The 15,415-nt window shown below is 40.7% G+C and overlaps 1 protein-coding gene across 6 annotated transcripts in view; it reads left to right on the top strand.

The window, feature by feature from the left end:
- Positions 1–14,874, top strand: part of kcnh1a (potassium voltage-gated channel, subfamily H (eag-related), member 1a) — a 32,659-nt gene extending 17,785 nt beyond the window's left edge. For all 6 annotated transcript variants that reach the window (XM_069538571.1, XM_020098048.2, XM_069538570.1 and 3 more), the window contains 5 exons: positions 1,415–1,686; positions 4,378–4,577; positions 6,261–6,513; positions 9,745–9,941; positions 12,669–14,874. In XM_069538571.1, the coding sequence (XP_069394672.1) occupies positions 1,415–1,686; positions 4,378–4,577; positions 6,261–6,513; positions 9,745–9,941; positions 12,669–13,535 (1,789 nt within the window). In that variant the 3' untranslated portion in view covers positions 13,536–14,874. The remainder of the gene's footprint in view (positions 1–1,414; positions 1,687–4,377; positions 4,578–6,260; positions 6,514–9,744; positions 9,942–12,668) is intronic.
- Positions 14,875–15,415: the final 541 nt, after the last annotated feature.

Here is a 15,415-nt window from a genome sequence, read left to right as displayed (position 1 = left end):
ACGTGAAATGTGAAAAATCAAGTATATAACTCGGACTGAACATGAATATCATTTCAAAAATTATTTACAATGTGTATCCTAGGCAGCATTTTGTCAGTTTCAGTCTCACATCTGTTAAAAAGAAAACACACATGAAATCACATAACACGTTGTGCTAGACTGCCATCGTCTGGATTAATTAATCACAGAGCCAGGTAATGTAATGAGGTCGTTGATTAACCTAATTATTGCATTAATTAGCTGTTGTTTTCTGGTCAACACACTTGTTCTCATGTATTAAACCTGTGTTTTTCCTACTATAAAGCCTGCATGACAGAGGTATAGCGGTTTCGAGCGAATTTGTTTTTTCTTCATTAATATGTAAATGTATGGAGCACGGGCCTCCAAAGTCTAATCAGATCAGCTCCTCTACAGGGGGCAAGTTCCCATCATGTGTTGTGCTTGTTTTGTTCTGTTTATGTTTGGAAACACACACAGTGGATTGGAGATGCCATCACGACAACATAATGTCAAACTATATGTCGGATAGTTGATGATGAGCTCAAATCTTTCCTTCGCAGACGCCCGTTTATGTTTATACATTTTGTACAAAATAACCGCACACTCACATTTTCCTTTACACAAACACTTCTCGAACAGAATTGCAAGAGAGGCAATTTCAAGCATTGTGTTTTTATATGAGACAAACTGGGCTAATATGCATTATTTAAGCCTCCTGCGGGGTTCTCACACCCAGACAGTATAATCAGACAATTTAATAACGCTGGTGTTGCTTTAAAACCACACACCAGTAAAATCAGCCCCTTGTACCACTTCCCTCAGTGCGGGTTCTGTGGTTGCCATGGTCACACTCCAAGTCGTGGTGTCGTGTTGAGAAAAGTTGAACCACCGGATGACAGCAGCGAATAGCCAGGCCCTCTCACAGCTGCAGCAGCAGCCTCCCTCTCTGCCCGTCACGAAATAATGGAAGTGGCTGTTGGTATTTCATAATCATCAGGGTATTGATAAGAAAATTTAGATCCTGTCACACAGAATTCTGTTTGGTTTGTGGGTTTTCTTTTATCCTTCCTTTTCTCTTGTGTCGAGTTTAACGTGCCCGGGCCTCTAAAAAAGATTGAAACAAAGGATTTCCTCTTCATGTGTTCACCGCTTCAACGTAAACTGAAGCACAGTCATCATTTTTTTTGCTGCATCAGGACATTTATCAAATTTATATTCAGAAGGATTGTTACATGTCTCCAAGGCTTTCCCCAGGAAGCTTACTCAGACGTGTCATAAATAACCAACTCAATAGGGTGTAGTACAAATTGGCTGTATAGACTTGATTTAAACCTCAGAGATGAATTCTCCTCTCCTATAGAAAAACGCTCTGTTGTGAGATTCAGCTGCCTCATGATGCTTATTCATGCTCCAGGTACAGCATCGGTGATTATGAAGTCATCGACGAAGAGACCAACATCGTGCGCAGCGACAGCTGGCTCTTCATCCTGGCTGAGACGGTGGGCACGCCGTATCGCTTCAACGCCAGCGGCTCAGGGAAGTGGGAAGGTGGGCCGAACAAGGACTCGGTCTACATCACCTCCCTGTACTTCACCATGACCAGCCTGACCAGCATCGGCTTCGGGAACATCGCCCCGACGACAGACGGAGAGAAGATCTTCGCCGTGGCCATGATGATGATTGGATGTGAGTGAAGGCGTCTCTCCTTCTCTCTAATGCAGCAAATACATGAAACATGAGAAGTTTAACTATGCTCTTTAAAACCACAGTCCACAGAAGTAGGTGAATAAATGAATTATGGAGCCTCTGACGCCCAGAAAAAGCAAAACTCGATAATTAGTAGAGCAATATTTCCAACTCTCTATAACTCACCTGGGATAATCTGCTCGGGTTGAATATAGTTGATGTCAGAACTCCTCGCTGAAGGTTTTATTTCACTGACACCATCATGGGCCTGTGTTCTCAACAGTTTTTAGGTTGAAAGTGTTTTTTATCCACATTTTCACCTGTAAACTTCCACAGAGTTTTCAGAGACTGGACATTTAGTGTGTATTTTGACAAGCATGCCACTGGTCAGAGAGATCTTTTTCCTCCAGGACACAGACGCCTGGCTCTTTATTCTCTCCTCCATTATGATTACATGTAGCCGCTGCTTTATTTATGTGAATGTCACTCAAACAAGTTTTTAGTATTTCAGAAAAAAGCATCTAAACGAGCGTTTGTGGTCACTGGCAGATTTGAAACACATCAGTCGTGAATCTAAAAGTCACCAAATATATTCACATCTGAAATCTATTATTAAAATGACACTTAAATAATGATGAATAATGTCTATTAAAGTCACCTAGTGGTTAACCAGCACATAATGGTGACTGAGATATTGTTTATTTAACAGAACGTCTAATCTGTTAAAAACAGAGGTGGATATTCACAGCGTGCCTTTCTTTCAACTTCTCTGTATTAAACATTTATAAGGAATCTTCTGCTTGTGTATCTCATAATGCAGCGTAAAGAGCGGGGTCATCATGTGTGACTGCACGCAGAGAGCAGCACCTCGGAGCAATAACTGACACTGCCAGATCAATTTAACACAGTGCTCCCTCTGCAATCACTCCTCACCTCCCTTCTACTTTTTTCAGCCACAATCTCAACCCTGAGACGAGAGGATAATGCCCCCCCCCCCCCCCTCGTCCTCCGCCCCTCTCTTACCTTTCAGCTGTTCAGGTTTATGAATATAATCTCGGGGGAGCTGGTTAAAAGTCATCTGCAGGCTTGGATCTGTTTTAAATGTGTTATTGTGAGATACAAATCAACCTGAAGCGTAAATATCCAGAAAGCAGACAGCCTCGGGAGGATTGAGTTGTAGATGAAATCTACTGTAGTCTGTGGCGGTTCTCTATGAAATATGGATGCCCTGATACTGTTCTATTTTTACCATCAGCAGTGGATCGGTGCTGGCAGGAGAAGATCACAGTGTGACGAGGGATCGGTGGGGGGTGGCACGGGGAAGCGTGGGAGGGAAGTGTATATACAGTATGTCCTGTTTCTATAGCAACTGTTGGCCAGGGGGCTTGAGTTTCTGACAAGTGTCTACGCTCAAACAAGCAGCGAGCAATGCTGCGACGGAGTTGTGCACGTCAGCGAGTAAAGGAGGAATGTTGGGGACGAGCTGAAGCTCCGCTCCGCAGGGGCCGATTGAGTTTCCTTTGTGACAGCGTTTCCTGCTTAATCAGAGAAGTTAGCGTTTGCATTCAAGCTTGGAAGCAGTAGTTGTCCAGAAACTTTGGCGACTTCAAAACGAGGTGGTTGTCAAATCGTCTCTCTTCTTCTGTCAACTTGCTGAGTTGGATGCCTGCGAATGTGCAGCGCTGAGAGGATGCAACAAAACAAGAACATATCCTTTGTGTTTACGTTGATAAAGAAAATCGCACTGTACGGCAACGCTTGACAACGTAGTAGTACCAGTGAGCGATGGGGATGAAAGGATGAAAGTTGCGGTTCTCCTCGCCCTTGGGGGGTTTTGAGCACTTTTTAATTAGTATTATTCCCAGTGCAGTTTTTCAACACTTTGATTGTGCGCTGTGAAATAAACAAACACACACTCACAAATGCACGCACAGGTTACTGTCATCATCTGAGGATAATTGAAATGTGTGGCTGGCATGCTTCCTCTCCATCCCTCCTAGCAGGGCTAATTAGGGCTCCATTGCCAGGAGAACACTACTCCATACAGAGCAGACATCTGATGGCTTTGATCCACACACATGCCAGCTGTTGCACCAGTTCAACTACCCAACCACCTCGCAGATGCACTGCTGTATTCTTTCTTTTGCCTTTTCTTTCATTCTTGTATCACAAGAAAAATATATCCCTGTTTAGTCGGATAAAGCTGCACGAGAACGGACGCTTGCATGCAATAAAAAGCTGTAATCATAGTTTTTCCCTTTGGCAAGAGATGTGTTGATTGTATTTTCTGGAAACGGTGAGAAGTAACTGTTTATTTCCCACGTGACTGATTAAAGCACTCACCACATCAAACAATATTAACTCTTAAGGCACATCTTGTCCGTCCTTGTAAATCAGGTTTTTTATGTCCTTGAAATTCCTGATTTGCTTGTTAAAGACTGTTCATGTTTAATTTAAAATCTGCAGTGTGACCCTGGACTTGCAAGTGTTTAATGAATCCCTCAAAACCCACTGGATCCCCTGAGAAAGGAATATTTAAATCCTATAACAAATGACAGTTTGTTATAGGATTTGACAAAGTGTTTGTTTCCTTATGAGGAATACGTCCATATAATTGTCTAACAATAGGTTGATTTCTATGCTTCCTCAAAGCTTCAGTGTTTAATATGAACCTTGTCTCTTTTTCTCCAGCCCTGCTTTACGCCACCATCTTTGGTAACGTGACAACGATCTTCCAGCAGATGTACGCCAACACGAATCGTTATCATGAGATGCTCAACAGCGTCCGGGACTTCCTCAAGCTTTACCAGGTGCCCAAAGGCCTGAGCGAAAGAGTCATGGACTACATCGCCTCCACTTGGTCCATGTCACGGGGCATAGACACCGAAAAGGTGCGTCAGACATCTTCTACAGCCCGTGTCTGTAAAATCACCATGATCCGCACAAGATATATTGAGTTGACATAGTTTAAGAGTGCCATAATGAAAATAGTAGCCAGCTTTGCCTTTAACTTTCTCAAAACTTCTACAGGAAAATCTTCTGAAACTTGTCATACAGACAGTGAGAGTCACCATGAACAGGAGTGAGGTGAAATATCTGTGTCACCTCAAGGATTTTTTAAAGTGATGTTACTTTTTGGTATTTATATAAAATTCAGTTATTTGTTTTGGGGAAAAAACAATAACCAGTCACCAGCAGGCGTCCGGCTGAATCCAAGTGATGTTAAAAGGATGTGAACGTGTGAAAATTAAACATTTACAGCTGGAAGCTTTAACCACTCTGGTTAATGTGAGGCCAGAAAGCTTTAATATCCCTGCACACATTTCAATCCACCTTTCCAAAAATACAATCATGTAAATAGAACAATGTTTCGCTTTAAACTAGAAATGTAACTTTTAATAAAACAAGGATTTAGCTGTTTATGAAAATCAAACCGTGGTATTTATTGCGTCCTCACATTGTGTCCATGTATCATTTATGTGTCTGGCTTCAGGCGACACTAAAGGGACTAAAAATGGCTCATAATCCTTCTCTGCTTGACTTTCATCTTCAAAGAGATTTGTTCTAAAGGCCAAGCCGTGCAACAGGCTGACATCCCGGTGATTAAATGCACTCGAACGAGATGCTGCCACTCGGTGACACTCAGCAGAGAGCCAGCTGGACTCTGACCTGCTCACAGCTTCCATGTGACCTTCACAATAAAACATCATTCACAGACATATCAGGACACTTTCAGTTGTTCGGTGATCCCTGAAAAAGGAAGGAGCTCCAGATCTGTTGTTTTAAATATAAAACCGTGTTTCTTGTGACAGTTAATTTATGCTTTGAGAACAATAACAGGAACTTCTGAAAAATGTGGAGGCAGATACTTAATCATTTAATTGAAGGGTTTGGAGTATGTGATTTTGAAAGCTCATTAAACAATCTAAACCAAGTACATAACTATTGTTCAGGCTGGATTTCACCTTGAACATCCACAGATGATACAAAATAAAAAATAAGAGAAAGGTACCAACTGTTCTTTTCACTTCTCTGAATGAAAACAAAATCAAATAAAAATTGATGCATACTCTGAGGCAGGCACTATACTATGATGCTCAGCACTAAACAGCAGACAGAACAAGTTAGCGACGAGCTGGGGAGCGAAGAGGAGAATTTAGCAGCTTAAGCTCCACATATTTCCCTGAGGAGCTGGTAGAAACCAAAAACAGAGCTAAAAGAGGGCTTCTGAATATAAAGCCAATATTCTCTGAGTCCCAGCGAATAAAATTGTTTCTTCATAACTGCTTCTCTGAGCACAGCTATTAACAAGGCAGAGTGAGAAAGAAATCATCTAATAGTTTCCCACAGAGTTGGATTCAAACTGGGGCAGCTGAGGGTTGATTGTTGTGATTACCCAGTGAAGAACACATGCAGGTCATTCTCATGCATGTTACAGTGCAGCTCAGGCCACAATCTTCTGTCTTGACCAAACCAGGCCTGAGAGAAAATAAGCTGAGCCCGACCCAAACCTGACCGGAGCAGGTCTGTCTTGGATCCTCAGCTCTTCTCTCTGCTCTTGGATTTTCTTCCAGGTGTTGCAGATTTGTCCGAAGGACATGAGAGCAGATATTTGTGTTCATCTCAACCGGAAGGTTTTCAAAGAGCACCCAGCTTTCCGGCTGGCCAGTGACGGGTGTCTCAGAGCTCTGGCCATGGAGTTTCAAACCATCCACTGTGCTCCTGGCGACCTCATCTACCACGGAGGAGAGAGCGTGGACAGCCTCTGTTTTGTGGTGTCTGGATCTCTGGAGGTCATCCAGGATGATGAGGTGGTGGCCATCTTAGGTGAGTTGATCCTGTTGTTTAAATGGGCATCGTGCTTTAATGAGAACTCAATCTAATCCCCTCCGACTCATAGGATTTAATAAATATTCTTGTGTTTCTGTGAAATCTCAAGAAACCACGACTCTTGGGTCTAATGATTTGTGTGAGGTTCTCATCATCTCTACCAGCAATAATTTTTCAAAATTAACAATTAACAGATGAAAGAGGTCGTTGAAATGGAAAGAAAACAATCAAACTGTAGCAGAAAAGGAATTCAGCTGCTGCCGAGCACACGATGAACGAGAAGAACTACCTTATTATGAATTACGAATGGTTCAGCCAAGTTTTACAGAATATAAAGTTTGATTTCCAAAGCTTTGAATTACTGTGACAGAGAATCAAATGTTGAAGATGCAGAGTTGCTGCTGGAGCTTCCTGCTTATATCTGAATTTATGATCTCATCGTCAAACTGGCCTCCAGCTCTGGTCAAACGAAAAGGTTTTGCCTCTTAGGCACAGAATATTTGTGTGAGGAGACTTTTCTGTGTGGCAGCACTTTACAAACTCTGACTGCAGTGAAAGCTGAGCTGTTTGGGGATCGTTTTCCGCTGAGTCATTAACTGGATTTGTACCAGAGTTTGTCACAGACTCTGAATCCTCTGTGTAACACGTTGGAAACACTCGGCTCTTTTCAACTTGATCCACTAAACGCATTCATTTTCAGAATGGTTCACATAAGACTTTAGTATCATCTCTGATGTGTCCGAAGTCTAGCTTTACTCTGACTATTCTCAAGTTCTTAGTTGCTTTATATCTTGATGTATATTTCTATTTCTTTGTAAAGCACTTTGGGACATCTCTCATCTTTAGAAGTATTATATCAACAAAGCAGTTGAGTTTATCACCTTTACAAAAACCTGATTAAAACAGATTCATATTTTGATTACATCCTCTTTTACATATTTTTTGGTTTCTTAAAATGTCCCAAAGAAGTTTTAAATTGTCCGTCACAGTTTCACCGAACCCGAAGCGAATGAACCAGCAGTTCAAAAGTCTCAGATATTTTCATTTAAATTACAATGAAAGCAGAATATTATAAATTTTGGATCCATTTTCTCAAGGTCATTTATTAATCCACCAGTCATCCGAGCTTTAGTCCTAATCAAAATATATCCTCATATAATATTAAGGAAAACAAGAGGAGAATAGAAACCAAGGATGCTGTTTTATTATACACATTAATGCAGCCTTGTGCAGTTTTAAATATGTTAGAAAATAAATGTACATATTTTATTATGAAAGTTAGTGATTCAGCCTTTACTTCTGGGATGTGCCTGAACTGCAGCCAGCGAATCAAACTGATGAAAAACTGCATAAATTAACTGTTAAAAAAACAGACACCTGACCCAAATCGACCTGCGGATAATTAGACGTGATACAGAGTGTGGTCAATCTGAGCGGACTCTAATGAAGGAAACCAACAGCAGCAGCACGATGCTCCATCAACGTGTCAAAAACTAAAGGGATGATATTAGATTCCAGGAAAAATCCTACGGTCATCGCCGCGCGAGTAATTAATGTTCCGGCTGTTGAGGTTGTGTAACAGTAAATATCTTGGCAGAGTAATTGATGACGAGCTGATCTTTGAGCTTCAGGTGATCTCTGTAGTGAAATGAATACATCATGTCCTGCCTCTGCACCACCCCTCACCTGAGCGCTCCGTAGGTTTCTGGGGTCTGAACAGAGATTATCCTCTTTTGGAAGTCCAGACCATTAAAAAAAAACAAAGCAAAAGAATATAAATAGCTCAGGATGAAAAAGAGTTTTCATATCTGTAGAAGACGCCGACAAAGACAATACCACGGACACACGGCGAGATTCGAGAGCTTTTGGTTTGAGGGCCGACTCCAGTGTCCAATGTGCTTGTAACGCTTTGGACATTTCCCTGTTGCTGTGAAGGCGTCTGAATCCTGCTGTGTTGGTTATATGTGAAAGCCAAACTCTGGAGAATGTTCTGGACAGTTTTCAGAGTTCATGTCTAAAAATGGGCTCTAAAGAGAGTCAACGTTAGATTTGTATTCATCAGGTGTCCATGATTGTGACATATCACGTGATCAGGGCTGATTCTGTAACCACTCAGATCCAAGACCCATTGAGATAAACACCGACCCATCATCCTTAGACTATAATTATCTGACCCACATATAGTTGAGGAATGAAACAGGCCAGTTGCTGACTAGTATTTATGAACCCAGCTTCTCTTCATAGCTCCTAGAGCTGATCTTCTCGATACATAATAAAAATAAATCTCTTTCCTCCTCTGGGTCCGTCTGTTTAATTCCCACAAGCATTTTCTTTTTTAAACCCCCTGCTTTTAATTTTCCAAATTATTGATTTAGTGAATAATGGCTGGCGTCCTCGAGCAGGACCAGTGACACCATCTTGGCTCTTTTTCGTCAATATTGTTTCCTCTTGGCAACAATTACCAGACTGTCAGGTGGATACCATTGACCTGGATGGATCTGTAATGGAGCCTGAAGCCATTTAGAAGTTACCACTATGAGTCAAATTCTCATTAGCTGAATGGCAAAGTAGAGCAGAAACAACATGTAAAGTACAGCTACAAACAAGACAGAATATAACGTACAATACAGTCGTAAATTAGACAAATACTACTACTGCCACAGTACAAATTTACTGTAGAGTAGTTCTAAATGTTATTGATTTCTGTGACTCAATGATAATTTGATTATTAGTTGCATATCTTTAAAGACGGCTTCCTGTTCAGGTCTTGATCCAGTAAAACAAGTAGTTAAATGTTTTTAGTAAAACCAAATTAGTGATTATATCTAACAGTGAGAGAAGCTTTTCATTTACATGTAAATTATATATTGAGTCATAGTACTTATTACAAGATTAAACATGACTCACTGGTTTAGTCAGCTAAATTATCATTTTATTATCTGATAGACCTTCAGTCTGAGTAGCTTTATTTATTTATTTTATCTATTTCATTTATATTTTTTGCAAGACGGATCTTTTATCATTTCAGTTATCAGAGTTACAATTATATATATTTATTCAGGATCTGTTGAGACATTTTCTGAAGAAAAAGAAAAGAAGCACAGTCCAGGAGTAAAATTTAAACCTTGATAGACAAACACCCAAAACACCCTAGGAAGTCTAATTAGCACATACATCAAGTACTTTTGGAAGTATCCCCTGGTCTAACACCGTGTTCTGTGTCTGCAGGTAAAGGTGATGTATTCGGCGACGTTTTCTGGAAGGAGGTGACTCTGGCTCAAGCCTGCGCCAACGTGCGAGCTCTGACTTACTGTGACCTCCACGTCATCAAACGCGACGCCCTGCAGAAGGTGCTGGAGTTCTACACGGCATTTTCCAACCACTTCTCCAGAAATCTGCTGCTCACTTACAACCTGCGAAAAAGGGTGAGTGGCTGTTCAGAGAACAGACGGGTTACAGTTTTACAGTTAATTTAAAATATGTTACAGAGAAAAATATTTAGATGTTATTATCATGTTCTGACGTTGTTAAGCCCAGTAGAGAAAATAACTCAATACAATTAAAAGTCACCACAAAGCACAAAATGAAGATTTATTGCAGAACCTTTTTTTTAGACCTGAATGTACAACATGATAATAAACCCAAGATTTTAAAATCTCTTTTCCCACATTGTTTATCTGCTCCTTGAAATATGATCAATGGGATTTTCAATTTCAGCTGACCTTAATAAGAGCTTGAACCTTAAGTGGACGTCCTGCATCCTGTTTTCATTTTGGTGCTGAGTCACAGTTGCTGTGTTGGTTTTGAACTGAGCTTCCCACAGATCATGTCGTAATGTGGGAGAGCTTTTTCTTTCTACTGTTTCTACTGAGACCAATTTATTTCTCTCTGTTTTTGTTTCTTGCCACATTAAAGCACAATTAAAACAACCTGTGTCGACCAAAGCGCAGCCGATAAATAAAAACAAAGACAAGTACAAGAATAAAAAACAATAAAATAAAAATACTTACAATTTAAAAGGATGAAAAGTAAACACATGATCCCCTTTAGCCTTGAGAATATACAACATTTCACAAATAACAGTAAAGATTAGAGAATAGTTTAGTAACGATTAAGAGTATGTGCATCGGAAATATTTATTTCTTCTTTCCTGTCACCTCATGAGTTATGACCCCCTCCACAGATTTATGTTGTGACCCTGAGGTCAGGCACCAATGGATTTAACTGCATACAGCAATCACTAATCAATATATTACAAAGTAATGTAATATATAATAATAAATCATTCAAATGGGGCATCTTTCTCTAGAACAAGCACTTTAACTTTTGCCTCTTGCTGATGTTTTCACTTTTATATGAGTAGGATTTTGAAGGCAATACTTTCACATGGAGTTGAGTATTTTTACGTTTTAGTATCAGTACTTCTTGGTACTTCTTCCACCACTGATCATCTTCTCATGGACAAAAATGGACAAAAGTATTTCGCTGAACAAGGAGCCAAACGCTGCGTTCAGACATCAAGCTGGTGAGGTTGTGTTTTGAAGTTGAGAAAGAAAAGCAGCAAAGCACAATATGTTCAGCATTCAAGTGGTTTGGGTTGAGAGAAGAGTGGAGCTGTGAGAAGAAAAACGGGATCTCTTACCTTTTATGATGAACGATTTTATGTGTATTGCTTTTCAGCATCGTACCCGTGAACAAGAAAAGAGCAGATGACAAAAAGTAGTCATAAAATAAACAATAAAAGTTATCACTGGTTGTTAGATACTAGATACTCCATTTTTAACCTGTGCTCCTTTTTCCAGACAGAGTGATTTTTAAGAGACAAATACTTTTGAATGCTTCCTTTCTCAGTCAGAGAAATAGTTTGACATTTAGGGAAATACGCTTAATTGCCTCCTTTCTGAGAAGTAGAGCGGTTATTATTATAGATGCTGTATATCTATACTGCAACTACTTTTTTTGACAAGATAGGAAAATCGTACCAGAAGCTTAAGATTATCATATGTGACCAGAGTTGGGATGGGACGCTCAATACCGACATTTAGAAGCTGTGTCGGGATTCCTTAGCAATTTAGTGTCCAGAAACAAACCTTTTCAATCGTCACGGCATCGCGATGTGATGGTCACGTTCATCATCACAAGCATGATCTGCAAAAAAGACGTCACATAAATACAGATCCATATTTGACCATATCCAGATTATTGATCGCACATCGTACAGAGAGTTAATAATTTGATATATTGAGATAATTATCATACATCTGGAAACACTGCTGCTTACATACATCAGCGTGCAGAAGGAAGACTAAAACAGAGCAGCTCGTGAGCACAGTTGTCCATTAGCAGCTGTGTGGTGAAGGAACACTGTGTCTTCACCCTCTGAAGCCACAGGCATGATATGAACTTTCCCTCAGTGTTGTGGGAATAAGCTCATTAAGGTGACATTTACAAACCACACACATTCTGAGACATTGTCTGCACAGTGAGACAGACACACCAGTTCTCTATGAATCCATTTACACCTGACATTCAAATGTGTTTCGTATCCAATTTCGTATCCAAGCACATTTTGTTTTTACCTGCGTTTTGATTGGTGTCCACTTCACTCTATCCACAGGTGTCTTGAACAGTGAGGCGGGGGGGGGGGGGGGGGGGGGGACTAGCTGCTGCTACCTCATTGATGTGATTGTTATTTCCTCCTATGCACTTGACAACACATTCTCATATCTGGAGGATGTTTGGCCTATCAGATCAGAAACTGTCCTCATTGCATCTTGGGTACACAATCCTATCACCGAAAACATGTTTAAACATCAGGTGTTAATGTAGAATAACTGAAGATGATCTTGATCTGGTTTTATACTCTAAAGCCCAATTCATGTTTCTGCATCGAAGCTAAGCCATAGCCTACGCGTAGACGTGCACCTCCCCAAAGAATTTCTGGCAGAGTCTGCGCCATTTTTTAATTGAGTTGAAGGAACGGACCAGAAACCGAAAGACACTCAACACAGTAGCATAGAAGCTGCACCGCCACTAACGTTTCGGCTTTATAATCGCAGCGTGACTCACACGTGTCACGTTCAGTATTTCAGCATGATTTCGTTTGCATGTTGTCCAACTCATGCTCATCAGAACTTTAAATTGTCTTGTAGATCGTCTTCCGAAAGATCAGTGATGTGAAACGTGAGGAAGAGGAGCGACAGAGGCGTAAAAATGAAGCCCCTCTGAACCTGCCACCGGATCACCCGGTACGAAAACTCTTTCAGCGCTTTCGACAGCAGAAGGAGGCCCGAATGGCGACAGAGAAACCACTAGATGATCATGATATCGAAAAGGGCCCCATGTATGTGGACGTCCCGCTGGCGAAATCAGCCATTCCAACTAGCAGCATCGTCACAGTAACAGAGAGCCCAGCAACACCCTCATCTTCAACGCCTTCATCTTCAACAGCCTCCAAATGTACTCCGTCAGACAAGGCAAAGCTACAGGTGCCGTCTCCCATTTCTCTGGTTGGAGGCCGGCCTGCCGAACCAGTTAAAGCTAAAGGCTGGGGTCGTTTCAAGGAGTCCATGGCCAAAGCCGACAACTGGAACAAAGTGTCTAAAGCCGAATCCATGGAGGTTTTACCCGAACGGACAAAAGTGCATGAATCACAGACGTCTCTAAAAAAGACAGACTCATGTGACAGCGGTATCACCAAAAGTGACCTGCGTCTGGACAAAGTGGGCGAGTTCCGCATGACGCCTCAGGACCGCAGTCCTGTCCAGCCTCCGGAGACCAGGCACACCTTCTATCCCATCCAAGAACAGACGCTTCAGGCCTCACTTCAGGAGCTCAAGCTGGAGCTGAAGGACGACCTCATGAACCTGAATGTTCGAATGTCCGGCCTGGAGGTGCAACTAACAGAAGCACTTCAGCTCCTCAAAGCGAGGCAGTCGAGGGCTGGCTCTCCGCAGCATCTTTTTGACATTTCCAGACCTGCTTCACCAGAACTGGGCAAAGAGGATATCTTCTCTTGAGGGATGGCTGAGTCGTCCGGCATCAGTTTTCAGTAAACTCAGCTAGAATCCAGTTACTTGGATTGCTGAAGCTGCACTGGGTGCACAGTTTAGATTAGGCATCAGCGTGGTCTTTAAGATACACCGGCCTGTATCGTATCCCTGTTGGTTACTGAGGGAACGTCGTGTTGAAGTCAAGGCCCAGATTTGGGCGTCGTAACACTGAGCACTCGGAGGTAAAAAACTGACAGCTCGATGTTTGTACATAAGTTCGATTTAGTTTTCCATTGCACTATAATGGTAAAATAGCTTGAGTGGTATGAATTTATCTTGAGTCCAAAATCTGCTGCGGTTTTGAGTCTCTGCAGAAGAACATTGTTGTATCCCTGTTGGAAGGCTCTTATAGAAACAGCATGACCCACTGGTTTATTATTTCTATGAGATTCTTTGCATGTCACATAAAGTACGTGTGCCTCAAATTGCAGATGGTGCATATTTTATTAATTGAGGCTGCACGTTGAGTCATTTGCGTTATTTCACCGTGACAGCGGAGAGGGACGGTCTTTGCAGATGTTGAAACAGTCTCCGAGTCATTTCCTCCAGCGATTGATGAATTCTCTTATTATATCATCTGCCAGGATCATAATGAATTATACAACAGATAACTCCGGCCACGCAATCTGATTTTCAAAGACATCTCTCAGCAAAGCTTATCATTTCCATAAACCATGGATAAATCTGCTCGGTGAAAAATGGAATGCAATTTTAACTTGTGTGGCAGCAGTCAGCTATCTCCTCTGCATTCTTGTCATTCTCTTATATAAACACCACAGCTGGTGATCTATTTCTCTATCTATGTATAAATATATGTATTGTATGACAGCCATGCATTTTAGCTTTGGTGATGCACAATTAGGTCATGCAGATGGTGCTGCTGCTGCCCCTTATTTAAAAAACTGACATGAACTTAGTAAGGAATGCATTTTTTACATAATATTTCTGAAAATAATTAATTTATGTAAAATAAAACGAGCTGTCACAGAGTCATCAGAGGTTTGTTCTTGGAAGCAGGCCGGGGTACGTGGACTGATGATTTTTGCCTTTTGACGGCCACTGAGGTACATTTTTAGATCAGTTAGCATGCACGAGTTAAAATACAAAAAACATCATCGCACTATGAGTTAATAACTAATGTGAAAGTGCTTTTAAAGTAGTCACTGATTTCTGAGATCAGAAAAAAAATGTATTGAGGTAAATTCATTATTCAAGAATGTATAAAATAATAATTAAAATGTATTTTATATGTTCCATGCATTAAAATACACCAGAGCAAAATCCAGTCAAAAATAAATAAATAAATGTTCAGGAACCACCAAATATTATTTCCAAATTTCACCACTGTCAACACAAATCTAATAAGCCCATAAAAAGATGCATCAAACTTTAATCAAAGTCATGAGTTCTGGTATTAAGCAATGATTAACTAAAGTGTAATAACATTCAGTGAATATAAATCATGTCTGAAACAATCAAACTACTGCAGCGTAATAGATTGATGGGTTTATGTAGATTGCTGAGAATTAATTAGTTGCAGTCATTCATACTGTATTATTTTGTATCACTGATTTAAACTGCAGTTATATATTATATTTTTATTTCTAAAAACTAAATAAAACTGAAGAAGTCAAAGGCTCCTCTGGCAGAAGCGTCGCTGCTTCTTGCTCGACTCTATCTGTAGTTTACAGTAGAAATAGTCTTTTAACCGGCAAGAACCAATAACCACTATTCTATATTATTTATTATTCATATGGATAATTTATGTCCCCTGCATTCGTTCTTTCTCAACAAGACAAAAGACAAGCTGAGAGGAAAAGAGGTTTTTATACTGTAGCCTCCACTTC

This window comes from Paralichthys olivaceus, chromosome 14 (genome assembly GCF_024713975.1).
Source record: "Paralichthys olivaceus isolate ysfri-2021 chromosome 14, ASM2471397v2, whole genome shotgun sequence".
Classification (NCBI taxonomy): domain Eukaryota; kingdom Metazoa; phylum Chordata; class Actinopteri; order Pleuronectiformes; family Paralichthyidae; genus Paralichthys; species Paralichthys olivaceus.
The sequence above is the reverse complement of the archived record's forward strand: the minus strand, read 5'-3'. Positions and strand labels throughout refer to the sequence as shown.